This window comes from Pteropus vampyrus, unplaced genomic scaffold (assembly GCF_000151845.1).
Source record: "Pteropus vampyrus isolate Shadow unplaced genomic scaffold, Pvam_2.0 Scaffold736, whole genome shotgun sequence".
Taxonomy (NCBI): Eukaryota; Metazoa; Chordata; class Mammalia; order Chiroptera; family Pteropodidae; genus Pteropus; species Pteropus vampyrus.
Window position 1 is genome coordinate 83551 of NW_011889517.1, and position 13186 is coordinate 96736.

Below are 13186 nucleotides of genomic sequence, written 5' to 3' on the forward strand. Positions count from 1 at the left end.
TTCTTTCCCGGGGTTTCCCGAAAGGTTCAGGAATGCTGTCGCATTTCGTTTAGGTGGCGTCGTAAGTGAAAAGAAGGCGGATGGCTTAGTTACACCAGAGAAGTCGTCTATACGATTTCGAGAGTCCCTAGAGAGCCAGGTCTCGTGGAAAGAGGGGACAGGCGGAACGAACTACTTCTCCCATGAGGCCAGGGGCAGCTCTGCGCTTTCCACCCTGGGAGTTGTAGTCTCTAGCCTCTCGGATCCAACGGCAACCTCAGCGTGTGACTCTGTTAACCAGAAATCTTTGCACTGCCGCCGCCGAAGGTGGAATTCCTTGATTAATCGTTCTCGCCCGCTATTAGCGGAACATGTTGCAGTAGACCCACAAGGCTCAGCGGGGCTGCACGAGGTTAGTTGCTAAGCAAGGGGAGCTTCGGTCAACTGCCACCTTGGCCACGGCGACAGGAAGTAAGTACCCCTATTCCGGAAGCTGGTTATGGAACTCTCCCCCCGCCTCCCAATTCCTTCTCGCCTTCAAATTAGTTTTTGTAGGGGCGAGAGAAGAGTAGTGGCGTAAAGAATGCACCTTTTTAGGGTCTCTCACTATTCCATCCCAGTTCTTCTCCCTGGGATGGAGACACCGAGGGTAATTGCAGCCATGAGACGGGTCGGAGGTGACAGCCTTCAGGGACCACGCATGACTCGACCAATGCCCCGACTTTCCACAATTTAAGCGAGAAGGGAGATGAGCCCTGCCGCCAGCTTTAAAAGAGCAATAAGGCTTGCTATTGATTCAGCTCTGCCCTCATGACTTTTCCCACCTTCAGCTCTCATATTCGTCGCTACGCCAAGGCCCCCACCATGCCTCACATCGACAACGATGTCAAACTGGACTTCAAGGATGTCCTGTTGAGGCCCAAACGCAGTACTCTTAAGTCTCGAAGTGAGGTGAGCCTGCTTCTCTTGGTGGGCCAGGAGTGAGAAAGATTCCTGGCTCTTGTCCTCGTGCAATACTTGTTTTTTGGTTGAACGAAATGCTCAGTTTCCTGTTCATATCTGCAGGTGGATCTCACAAGATCCTTTTCCTTTCGAAACTCAAAGCAAATGTACACTGGGATCCCTATCATTGCTGCCAATATGGATACTGTGGGCACCTTTGAAATGGCCAAGGTTCTCTCTAAGGTAGGACTTCTCTTATTCCACTTCCTCAGTGGTGTCCAGTTATGTCGGCTGACTGCAGAGGTATTTGCATCCCCACCACGTCAGATCAACTCTCTGGCAATTAACAGATGGTCCGGATGCTTCATTTTACTATTTTCTCCAGTACTAAGGCCCCTTTATCTGATAAGTTCAAAGAGCCATATGAGTTACTGAGATTCGAAGCTAAGTTTTGGCTCCCCCCACCCCATTTTTCTCATATATGAACAGAACTTTCCCTATTCTCCTGTCCAGCAGTTTATATATCTTGTCAACTTTTCCTACCACTGAGGTCACGCCCTCCAAATCATATGCATCTCTACAGTTACACCATCGTGAGGAAATTAGGAAACTAGGCCTTCACTCCTTTAGTTCAGAAACAAAATATAGTTTGAGCATTCAGAAATTCCTATCTAGAAGACCATAGAGAGAAGTTTATTAATTTTCTTTTATGCCTCCTAGCCCTTTTTTAAAATTTTATCTTTAAGTCCTTGTTACCTGGGAATTTCTGGGATGAGCCCAAAACGGAATGTGTTTTTCTTACACACAGGTTATTTTTCACTTTCAAAATAGAAGATGCTGCTCCTGTCAGTAATATTACCTGCCTCTATTCTTGTAGCTGAGAAGGTAGATAGTTACTCTGGCCACTCTGAGAACAAATGCAGTCTTCTTAATCCATCTATCCGTGGTTGATGGATTCTGCTGCTGCTTGTGGCTGTTAACCTTAAGGACTTCATCTCCCTTTCTATATTTTTGAGGGCTGTAAGTCTTTGTGGAATATCTGCTGTCATTTCTGTGAAGTTAATATAGTTTTAGTACTGTATTGCTGTTGCCATGCCCTATTTAGAAATCTTGCTATTGCCTAGTGTCCACCCGCCCTGTCCAGTAGAGTTGAGGAATGGCGAATCTGACTTCACTGTTAGTAGGCATGCTGTAATACATGGACCTTATAGGCACTGTCTTGATATTTTATGTTGAAACTGGCTTTTCAGTACTGCTTATGAGTGCTAAGAAGTCAGATTTTAGAGATAGAGCCAAGTCTCACAGCAATAATGAAAAGGTTGGATGCAAGCAATCATCTTTTTCTAGATCTCTGGTTTGGTATGTAATTGGATATGCTCATCATGCCACACTATGCCAGTATATCTCCAAGGTACACTTACCTCCAGAGTGATTTTCTTGTCTGTCAGCATGTCGGTGGCAGAGTGCTGCCGAAAAAGCAGAATTTAATATCAGCTTTCACTAGGTAGTGTTGATGATGATCTCTTAAGTGACTATAACAATAACCTTTACTGCTGACTGCTACATGACTTCCTTGGATTTCTTGCCAACTGCAAGATTTGTGCTAGGAAGACCAGAAGCTGTAGGCGTAAAAAATAAATAAAAATAAAAATTATATATATATATATAAAAAAAAAGTGTGCTGTCTCAGTCAACTACTGTTTCTTGTCTGTTTGCATGTTTGCACTTTTAAAGCACAAACACCAGTATTCACAGTGGCCTTTGAATGTCTTTCTCAAAGTATTGGGATATTTTTTGCAATTTGTTGAGCATACAAATCCAATGAGTCATTATATCCTTGGACTTGGTTGACTAAAATAGACTGAATGAAATAGACTTTGCAGGTTAGTCCATGTCTCAAGAAAATTTGTCCTTTACTCTGTGGAGATGGAGAAAGGATGGGGTAGCACTTTATTGGCTCTGTTAACCTTAAGGCCTTACCTTTTCTGAGTATTTAGACTTTTGAATCAACCAGAAGTTACCCAAAATAGGTTGGTTCTTCTACTAGGTCAACAGAGGGAGAGGGGCTGAGTCAGTATAGACAGACACTGGCTCTGTCCAGTCTCTTCATGGTTCTTGTCTACTTCTGGTCCCATTGTACAAACAACTTGTCTTTGTCATCTTTTAAGTCAGCGAGGTAATGTTGTGTCAGGTGAAATCCAATCCAGGTGACTTAGTACTTTGGTGGAAGTATTTGACAGTACTAGCTAACAGCAAAAAGCCCTACTTGGATTTGTAGGGAGAATAATGGTTGAACTAAAATCCCAGCTGTACCCGAGTTCTTCAAGTGGCCCTTTCCAGACTTCAGTCCTTTTCTCCCTCAGAGTAGTATAATAGACTATTTCTAGAGAAGGAGATCTTAATAAAGTTCTATCCTTTTTGATGGCTGTCTTTCTTCTCCCCAGTTCTCCCTCTTCACTGCTGTCCATAAACACTACAGCCTCGAGCAGTGGAAAGTGTTTGCTAGCCAGAATTCTGACTGTCTTAAGGTAATACTTGTCTTCCCTCGATCCCTTCCTTATCCCAGTTTTCCAGGAATCTTTGTTTGGCGGTAAGGGGATCAACCCTTACCTCCCCACCCACTGGCTCATCAGGTAATTTCTGACATGCCACAGGCTAATGCCTCCCATGCCAATGCACCTATTTCTTCCACAGCATCTGGCTGCCAGCTCAGGCACAAGCTCTTCTGATTTTGAGCAGTTGGAACAGATCCTGGAAGCGATTCCCCAGGTGAAATATATATGCCTGGATGTGGCAAATGGCTACTCTGAACACTTTGTTGAATTTGTAAAGGATGTGCGGAAGCGATTCCCTGAACACACCATCATGGTATGTTTCTATTACCCTGTAGTTGGTACATTGCTCTCCTTCCACTCTTTTGTGCCATTCCATTTTTTAATATCGGTTAATTTCTCCTCTGCTGCATTATGATTTTCCTCATCTGCTTAATCATGTCACCAGATGATTATCCATGGTTCTGCTTAAAATATTTATTTGTCTTGCAATCTCTGACCCTTGATACATAGTCTTTGTAAATCCAATGACTCTAACATCACTCACCAAACCATGATGTGTTTATGCATTGTACATATCTGTGGTACATATATATCTGTCCACTGAAATGGACATGGTACTACAGTCATATTAAGGAGTCCAAATAAACAATGTTTTATTTTTTTTCAAGCTTAGGGGGGTGATGACAAGGCCTCATTTTCTTCAAGCATTGAGAGGTCTCTCCTGTCTATCAGAAGCAAATACAGCTGTGTATATGAGTATTTAGCCTGCATTACCTACTATCTTTTCCCCTTTCCCTAAGCCAGAGAGGTTTTATGACATAACAGCTTAAGGGCAGGATATGTTTGGGTCTCTTGGTAGGGTGGGAGAGAGAAATCTACCATAAATCAGATTCGATCTTAGTCTAGTTGAACCCCAGCTTTACCCTCATGCAGCAGTGACACTGGCCACTAACCCCCTTACCTCAGCTGGGGAAGCAGGGTCCTTTGAAGTGGCTAGTCTAAAAGCCCTCAGAGGGCCCAGTACAGGGAACCCAGGTACCTTTCTTTGTAATAATGTCAGAAGGTCATGCATGGTCCAGGCATGCTATATATGAGAACGTGCAACCTCCTTTTCATTTCTGACCTTAAGAATGCTGTTTTGATTGTTCTCTCTCAGGCAGGGAATGTGGTAACAGGAGAGATGGTGGAAGAGTTGATCCTCTCTGGAGCTGACATCATCAAAGTGGGAATTGGACCAGGTAAGCTGGCTCAGTGGGGGCCATTGGCTACCCCTTCAGTGGCAAACATCTGTGGAGCACTTCACTCTCATCCTTGTCACATTCTTCTCAGGCTCTGTGTGTACCACCCGGAAGAAAACTGGAGTGGGTTATCCACAGCTCAGTGCAGTGATGGAGTGTGCAGATGCTGCTCATGGCCTTAAAGGCCACATCATTTCAGTAAGGTTCAAGGGCATGGTAGTGTATGAGGCTGCCAAACATCTGGGTTTTCTGCTGGGTATGGAAGCTCTGATAGAGGTGGATCAGGACTCCTGGGTTCCTGTCAGCTTTGAGGTGGGCCATTGGGACATTGCTGAGAGCTTGGGAAATGGCTGCTATCTTTTCACAGTGCTCCTTACTTTGCAGGATGGAGGCTGCAGGTGTCCTGGGGATGTGGCCAAGGCTTTCGGTAAGGATGTTGGGAGGGCACAGAAGGAGGATCCTATAGAAAAGGATGAGTTACCTCTGAGGGTCTAGGATTGTGACTGAGAATTTGGTATGAGTTGCTTCTGAGGGTGGCCATATGGGCACCTGAGCCAGATTCATTTTTTTCCCTCCTCATTGATAGGAGCAGGGGCTGACTTCGTAATGCTGGGTGGCATGCTGGCAGGGCACAGTGAGTCAGGTGGTGAGCTCATCAAGAGGGATGGCAAGAAGTATAAGCTCTTCTACGGGATGAGTTCTGAAATGGCCATGAAGAAGTATGCTGGGGGCGTGGCTGAGTACAGGTATGTGCAGAGGCCCGGGAGCTGAGGGTTCTTGGAAGGTGTGACTAAATAGGGCAGTGGCAGAACTCATGGCTGCTGGGAGATGAGTGGTACAGTTCTTGGGAGAAAAGTGGTGAACTGGGGCTAAATGCTAGAGACTGGGGAGGAGTTACTGGGCTTAAGGAATCCAAAAGGAAAAGGTAAGAAAGTTTTTCCTCCTCTAAGGGCCTCAGAGGGAAAGACGGTAGAGGTGCCCTTCAAAGGGGATGTGGAACATACCATCCGAGACGTCCTTGGAGGCATCCGCTCCACATGTACGTATGTGGGAGCAGCTAAGCTGAAGGAGCTGAGCCGGAGAACTACCTTCATCCGTGTCACCCAGCAAGTTAATCCAATCTTTAGTGATATGACCTAGGCTTGAGCAGTTCTGCCCTCCCAAGGCACTAGCACCATGCCACAGGGCCTCCCAAGCAGGCCTCTCACCCATCCCAGCTACTATGACTATTATTTGGTCATCTCCTGTCGTCTCACTCCTGCAGTAATTCTGTTCTTCTCTTATCTGCACACACAAAATGCCCGGGCATTCACTGGGAAGGAAGCAAGGAAGGCAGGCTGATAAAATGAAGTTAAGATAATCAAATGGGAATCTGGGGACCTAGCTCCTGAAGATTATTAAAAGAAAAAGATAGTGATTCATACATAAGTGTTTCATATGGCCAATGTCTGGAAGAGGTCGGCTTTTAGAATCATGTTTTGTTAATCAGCTTCATTAAATAGGATTTTTGACTATCTAAAAATCTCAGAAGAATTGTTTATATATTTTAAATAGCTCAATAAAGAAATATCCCAATGACTGTAAAGAGATTCTGAAGCTTTCTGCACAAGGCTGGCATCTTGATGCTGCTCCAGGGCAAGTGGAGTTGGAGGTGGCACTGATCGAGTAGAGTCAAGGACAATGAGTACTTTTCCCATGAAGCATCTTCATTCTAGTGCCACCACCCCCAGGTAACCTAGCAGCATGAGAATTTACAGAATATATATTCTGGCATCAGGACACATAGATATTTTCAGAATGGCAAAAGGAAACTATCATTTAGGTTTGTCCTGGTAATCTTTCTGGCACATCTGAACAACATTTTAGAAAGGAAGTAAAAGGGCAAAGGGATTCTTATGGCCCTGGAAAGGCAGGCCAGTTCTGTTTATGAGGAATGACTTAAACTGACTTTATAGAAGCCTTAATTCCCCTCCCTCACACCAACACAGTGTTTTAACAAATCCAAAGTTTAATTATCAAGCATTACAAAGTAATTTTGGCAATGTAGTTAGGCAACCAAGCCTGGGCCTTCACTTTATTCCCACTAAACTGCCTATAGAGGTGAGGAGGAAGGAGACAGGCTGGGTACAGAGGGCATTCCAGTCCTATCAGAGGAGTCTAGAACTAAAGAGTCTGTGTGGTCATGGGAAGGGAAAGACATGACACTGGGGCTAGAAGTGGGGAGGTATTCACAGAACGTGGGGATTAGGGTATCAAACTTTGTCTTCTCATAGTTTTCCAGAGACTCCTGCAGAGAAGGGAGCAAAAAGAACTTAACGTCAACTGAAACACTCCCCGAGCCCTCCATATTCTGGAGCATGTGGGTTTGTTTCGTTCTGCCTCATCCCCTACCTTCTCCAGCTTTCTGTTCCTCCCTACTCACCCTTCCTTCCCTCTGGCCATTTTCTTCCTCATCAGAGTCCAAAACCAAGTCTCCTATGGTAACAACAGGGCTGCACAGAGATGGAAGACACACTGCAAGAAGGAAACCAGAGTAAAAGTACTCTTCTAGGTGAACATAGGCCCTCAAGAGTCCCCAGTAGAGGACGCTGTCTTACCCAGTCCTGACTCAGGATACCTACCTGGCTTCCTGGCCCTAGGAGGTGATAATGACAGTCTCAGGGGCTCCATGGGGCAATCCCAGAAATTCCTGGGATGGGAGCAAGCAAAGACGATAGGGTGAAGGGAAAGCAGGTAAGGAATGTTCTGCTAACAGGGAGAAAGAAGCAACTATTCCACTCACTCTTTCTGCTCTGAGACAGATGAGTCAACTGGGTTCTCCTTCAGAGCCCTTCTGCCCAGGGTCTGGAGTGGACTCCTAGATTTTCCAGTGGAGGCTGCTTTTGTACCGACAGCACCTGCTGCATCTGCCATGTGTCCCCCATGTTCTTCCCTGTTCTCAGGTTTAGATATGACCTGGGTTGGTGAACCCAGATTCCTAAAGGGGAACAGCATGACTGTGGGGCGCTCCTTATGGCCTACCCTAGTGGATGCCCACTGGGACTGGATTCTTCGCTGGCCTAGAGGGGCCAGATTGAAGTGGTGGCCGGCCAAAAGTTCTGGGTGCTTCTTTGAGACTGATCCCTGAGGAAGGTATGGGCCAGCCTTGGCTTTTGGCAGAGGATGGTGGAGTGCTGTTGGTCTTGGTTTCTGAGGAGGACTCTGCTCCATGGGCTCTGTCATGTTCATTGAATTAGTAACGGAGTACTCTAAAAAAGAAAACAATGTTCCTTATAAAGAGAAGAGATAGTAACATATCAACTCAGTCTGGTTTGTTATGCTTAGGGCCCATGTAACCCTTCTAATGGGCTGGCTGTCTCAAAAGGTCTCAGGCTGAACACTCCACCCCCAAATTCCTAGCTCTCCCAGATGGTCCTGGTACCTGGAAGTGGCCATCCTATGTCCACACCATATTGCCTCAAAGCAAAAGAAGAAGTGATAGAAACTCCAGGCTGCATCCAACTCAGCACATCCTGAAGCTGTGGGCAGGGAGAGAGGCATGAAGACCACAGTCCTTGATAGAACCACCCCACATTCTGCCCTCTGTGTTTTGCCCCAGGAAAACCTGCTGTGCCTGTGGTGTAGGCAGTGCTTTTTCCAGCTGACACAAGTATTCAAAAAATAGCTTTTCCATAGCAGCCAGAAAGGGTTCACCGTACTCTTGTTCAAGTTCCTGCAAGGCACAAAGAAGCAGGTCAGAAGAAGAGAAAATAGCTTCACCATAGCTTCCAAACCAGCCAGTCTCACCTGCAGCTTCCAAGTCAAATCCACAGGGGCCTCTGCCAGCCGCTTCACCTGCTGGCAAAAGGCTTCCTGTGCCTCTGAGATTTTCCTCAGATCCTGCTTTGTCTGTTGAAGGTAAAGAAGGCAGACAAGTTAGGAGCACCAGGATCCAGTGGCCAGGAGGAGGAGCACCTTTGCTACACCAAGGGTTAACGGGATGGGGATTGTTCCAGGGACTACTCACAGCTTTGGGGTCCCGCACTACAATTCCAGACTCTGGGAAATGGTGATGCAGGGCATTCAGAACCTGGGCCCAAGGTCGGCCCTGCAGGATCAGCTCCACCACCACCTGTGAATGGTATTGAGCTAAAAATCCTCACTTCGGGGTAAGCTGCCCTTATCCAACCGGTCCCATTCCCAAGCGGTCTGCTCCAGTCAGGTCCTCGCATCCCGCCCCTTTACCCTCTTCCAGGTCCCAATGACTTCAATACCTTGGCTTTTAGGCCCATACAAAGGCGTTCGTGGTGGCGGTAGCGAACCAAGCCGGGTGCAGCAAGGCGCAGGGACCGCAGAAACTCCAATACTCGCGGAAAATGTTCCACGCAGTGTCCGCGCACGACTTGCCAGCTGGCAGCGGCTGTAAAACGCAGAGCGGCAGGACCGGCCCCCGGGGGCGTGGCCATTGCTCCACCCCGGGGGCAGTCCTTAGGGTTCCTTCCTCCACCGCGAAGATTTCCAACTCCTCCTGGGGGCGGGGCTTCCGGTGGCCCTCAGTGGCTCGGGTGTTTCGGTGGGAACGGATACTTCGCGAACCGACTCAGTGCCCTCCCATCGGCCACCAGAATTCTGGAGGTCTTCTCCAACTCGGGCAGGAACCTGAATGGAGGTGATATCCGGCTCTAACGACACCAGGTCGCTCTGCCTTAAATGGCGTCGTTGTCTCGAACTCGAGAGCTACTGCACTTCCGGTCCTGCTACCAATTTTCTTGCCCCGGAAAAGGGCGGTAATGGCTCACCAATGGGCCCCTAGAGAGGGGTAACGTGACGTCGCGTCACAAGGCCACGCCCCGGCGGGTCCGGCACCGTTCCGCCCCCGCCGTCGCTGTCGCCGTCAGGTTCCTCTGTCCGCTGCTAGGCTGCGGTGACCGCGCGCTTCTGGGCCCTCCCGGCTCCTGCCTTTCTTTGCGGAGTCTCCTGCCTTTCTTTGCGGAATCTGTACAGAAGTCACGTCCTTCTCTGAGACTTGACTTCTTAGTCTGTAAAGCCGGGATCCTGCTGCTTGCCCTCGGCATCGTCATCACCCACTGAAGTACGATCTCTTAAATTCCAGCCCCCAAACAAGCGCTGCAAAGCCTTCCCGGATGGGTGTTGCGCCGCTTTCAGTAAGAATTCCTTTTACAAAACAAGAGCGGGCGCCCGCCTTTATAAGTTTGAGAAGATGCATCAGATTTGTTAACCTGGTTTTCTCTGGGTGGTGAGACTAGGTAATATTTTGTGCTTTTCTGTGTTTGATGGTGTGTGTGTCGTGTAATCTTAAAAATAAAATAAAATAAAATAGTTTCTTTTTTCAAATTTCTCTTGTGCACTTACTCCAGACAGCTCCTAATCTAATTAACTGTTTTACTTGTCTGTCTCTTTGTCACCCTTCCAGATGTCTACTTATTTCCATTGCTAAGTAGAGGACGTGGCACACAGTGCGTATTCTTTGTTGGCAGAATGAATTACCTGTCCTGACTACCTTACAGGGATTTAGCGAAACTACCCTTTTCTTGGGCCATCTTTCCTAGAATAATGGCTCCCATATCTTTCCCTGTCTCCACCCAAATTCAGTCTTCTGAGGTGATTCACACATTCAGCATCTAGTTGGTGGAAGTTGCAAAGTACTCAAATTGGACATATATGGATTCTAGTTATCTACCTTCATATTTTATCTTTACATATTCTTTTCATAAAGTTCTTTTTTAATGTAGATCAGATTTTCTCACCTATATCATTTTCCTTCTTTCTTTCAAACTAACATGTCTTGCAAGTCAGGTCTCCTGGTGACAGATTCCCTGCCTTGTGAGAAAGTCTTTATTTCTCCTTTACTTATAAAAGATAATTTTGCTAGATACGGAAGTCTAAGCTGGTGGGCCTTTTCCCCTAAACATGCTAAACATTTCATTCCACTCTTCTTACTTGCATGATTTCTGAAGAGAAGTCTAATACAATTCTTATCTTTTTTCTTCTATAGGTAAGGTGTCCCCCCTCCTACCTCCCAGGCTTCAAGATTTTCTCTTGGTGTTTTTTTCAGTTTGAATATGATATGCCTAGGTAGATTTTTTTTTTTTTTTTGTATTTATCCTGCTTGGTGTTTTCTGAGCTTCCTCCATCTGTATTTGGTGTTGTAGGGTTAACTCAGAACATAGCCCCTCCGCATACTCAGAAGACTGATAACTGCCCGGCTAGCAGCCAAGGAAGGTAGTACACAAAGAGCTTTCAAGCAGTGCCTACTCCCAAGGATGTTTTCTGCTGCTCCCATGGATGTTATCTGTTCCTGTAACCAAGCAGCACATCTTAATCCCATCCATCTGAGAATGTGGCTGCTCCCCCAATGAGATAACCCCTCCCTTGCTTGCGGGCATAAAAAACTCTGCTTGCACTTGGTCAGCAGCAGTTTTTATTCCTGCAGCTCTGACCGGCCGCTTCTGAAGCTTCCCTGCCTTGTGAGTAATAAATGGCATTTCTCATCCCTCTGGTCTTCCTGGTGGTTATTCTGGAATATCCAAAACCAGGTGCAAGTTCCAGGCCTGGGGCTCCTGTGTTACAGGTGTCTATTGTTAATTTTGGGAATTTCTTAGTTATTATTGCTTCAAATATTTCTTCTACTCTCTTCTGGCATTCTCATTATGTGTATAGTACGCCCTTTGTAATTGTCCCACAGTTCTTGGATATTCTGTTTTGTCTTTTTTATTCTCTTTTTCTTTGCATTTCAGTTTTGGACATTTCTATTGACAGTTCTTCAGGTTCACCGATTCTTTCTCAGCTATGCCCATCTATTGATGAGCCTGTCAAAGACACTCTTCACTTCTGTTATGGTGTTATTTAGTTCTAGCATTTCCTTTTGGTTCTTGATTTACATCTCTCTGCTTATACTACCCATCTGTTCTTATATGTTGTCCACTTTTTCCATTAAAGCCATTAACATTGATTATAACTTTAAATTTCCATTTTGATAATTCCAATATCTTTGGCTTATCTGAGTCTGGTTCTGATGTGTGGTCTGTCTCTTCAAAGTGTGTTTTTTATCTTTTAGTATGCCTTGTAGTTTTTTTGTTTGAAGTCAGATGTACTGGGTAAAAGGAACTGAGGTAAATAAGCCTTTAGCGTGAGGTTTTATGTTTACCTGGGTGGGGTTAGTCTGTCTGTATTGTTTACTGTAGCTGTGGGTGTCAGAGGCTAAAATTTTCTCTGATGTCATTATCGTCACCCCCGTTGTCACTTCTTAAATAAAATGTGCAGTTCTTTCTATTATATTCCATTATTATACGGGTAGATCACCATAATAGTGACTGTCAGGAGAGAGTGAAAGGTGGCCTGAGGATTAATAAAAACATGAAATCAGGATGGAGAGGTAAAGGAACCAAAGGGATTGTCATGGCAATGTTGTTTTGACTATTACATGTTGGAGCAGTGGTTAGATTAAGGAAATTTGTGGTATTCGTTTAAAGAAGAGGGGGGGTGTTGAGACATGATAAAATGGAGTAGACGATAGAGCCTTTGTTCACCCCTGTTGTGACTAAATCAAAGTTGTGACAGAAACACGCAGCAAATGGCAAGCAAAGTTGCCTGGGATCTTGATGAACAGAAGCACTACAACTAGGGAGAGAAATATTTAATCAACCTTCAACAGTGAAGGTAGGAGGGGGCAAAGACCGAGGCCACCCGGTCCCAAGCAGCTGAGTGGGACAGATGTTGTGGCAACAGCAGCTACAGATGCCTCTTAAAGGGGCTGTGTCTGCTAGCAGACTTTTGTGGTGGCGGACCTGCTTGCTCTGCACATGGCGTTGGCTATGCGGGGGGCACCAGTGACTTACAGGGGAACATTGAGTTGTCCAGCGAGGGCTGGAGGCGAGGCTTTCTTATGGGGAGAAGTGCTGGCAGTATCCATTGTTCCTCTGTTGAGCCCTCCCGCCCACCCAGTACGAGACTCAGCATCACCATAGATGAAATGTCATCTAACTGGATAACAGAGGTCCCTCAGCCCAGAGGATTCCCTGAATCTCAACCTCCCCAACTTGCAACCCCACCCGAACCACATACCAGGTGTCCTCAGGGAGTCTGGTGCTCCTTGCTGAGCAGTGCCAAGACTCACACTGGTGGCAGCTGGCCTCAGTTTCTGGCATGGCTTCTTGAGGCAACTATAAGCATAGTATCTGGATTGCTGGCTGAATCTTAACAGGTGTCCCCAGAGGGACACAGGCTGGGGCTAAACTTGGCCTGCAGTTGAACCCCTCTCAGGACTGTGCCTCTGGACACCTACTACACAAAGTCATGCTAATAAGACCGGGAGACTTAGGAGCTTTGCTTAGTACACAGATATAGACACAGAAAAACAGTCAAGTGGGAAGACAAAGAAGTAGAAATCATATGAGAGACCAGAAAAGAGATCCAGGAATAATGGAGTCAAGCAACCTATCAAATGCAGAGTTCAAATCACTGGTTATAAAG

At 46.2% G+C, this 13186-nt stretch overlaps 2 protein-coding genes and 1 long non-coding RNA gene across 9 annotated transcripts; 2 read left to right on the forward strand and 1 right to left on the reverse strand.

Annotated features, from left to right (window-relative positions):
* The first annotated feature begins 16 nt into the window (after window positions 1-16).
* GMPR2 (guanosine monophosphate reductase 2) lies at window positions 17-6299 on the forward strand. 5 transcript variants are annotated; one of them, XM_011385514.2, is made up of 10 exons: window positions 17-450; window positions 810-930; window positions 1045-1164; window positions 3366-3449; window positions 3616-3789; window positions 4633-4714; window positions 4806-4912; window positions 5099-5141; window positions 5301-5460; window positions 5665-6299. In XM_011385514.2, exons 2-10 carry the CDS (start codon window positions 844-846, stop codon window positions 5852-5854), a joined length of 1047 nt encoding a protein of 348 aa, XP_011383816.1. In that variant the 5' UTR covers window positions 17-450; window positions 810-843; the 3' UTR covers window positions 5855-6299. The 5 variants fall into 5 exon arrangements, with proteins under 5 accessions (XP_011383816.1, XP_011383815.1, XP_023381928.1 ...); XM_011385513.2 differs by having other exon boundaries at window positions 4806-5141; window positions 5665-6133; XM_023526161.1 differs by lacking the exon at window positions 17-450 and having other exon boundaries at window positions 791-930.
* Window positions 6300-6704: 405 nt separating this feature from the next.
* On the reverse strand, window positions 6705-9444 carry TINF2 (TERF1 interacting nuclear factor 2). Of its 2 annotated transcripts, none has more exons than XM_011385518.2 (9): window positions 8968-9444; window positions 8721-8825; window positions 8501-8602; window positions 8328-8426; window positions 8136-8232; window positions 7497-7962; window positions 7336-7403; window positions 7137-7228; window positions 6705-7001 (listed from the first exon to the last, which is right to left on the reverse strand). In XM_011385518.2, the coding sequence occupies exons 1-9, from the start codon at window positions 9157-9159 to the stop codon at window positions 6807-6809; spliced, it is 1416 nt and encodes a 471-aa protein (XP_011383820.1). In that variant the 5' UTR covers window positions 9160-9444; the 3' UTR covers window positions 6705-6806. The 2 variants fall into 2 exon arrangements, with proteins under 2 accessions (XP_011383820.1, XP_011383818.1); XM_011385516.2 differs by having other exon boundaries at window positions 8319-8426; window positions 8968-9442.
* Window positions 9445-9678: 234 nt separating this feature from the next.
* On the forward strand, window positions 9679-11209 carry LOC111734031. Of its 2 annotated transcripts, XR_002778266.1 has the most exons (3): window positions 9679-9960; window positions 10128-10170; window positions 10867-11209. It is a non-coding gene; the product is annotated as an uncharacterized LOC111734031 (long non-coding RNA). The 2 variants fall into 2 exon arrangements; XR_002778267.1 differs by lacking the exon at window positions 10128-10170.
* The last annotated feature ends 1977 nt before the right edge of the window (window positions 11210-13186 follow it).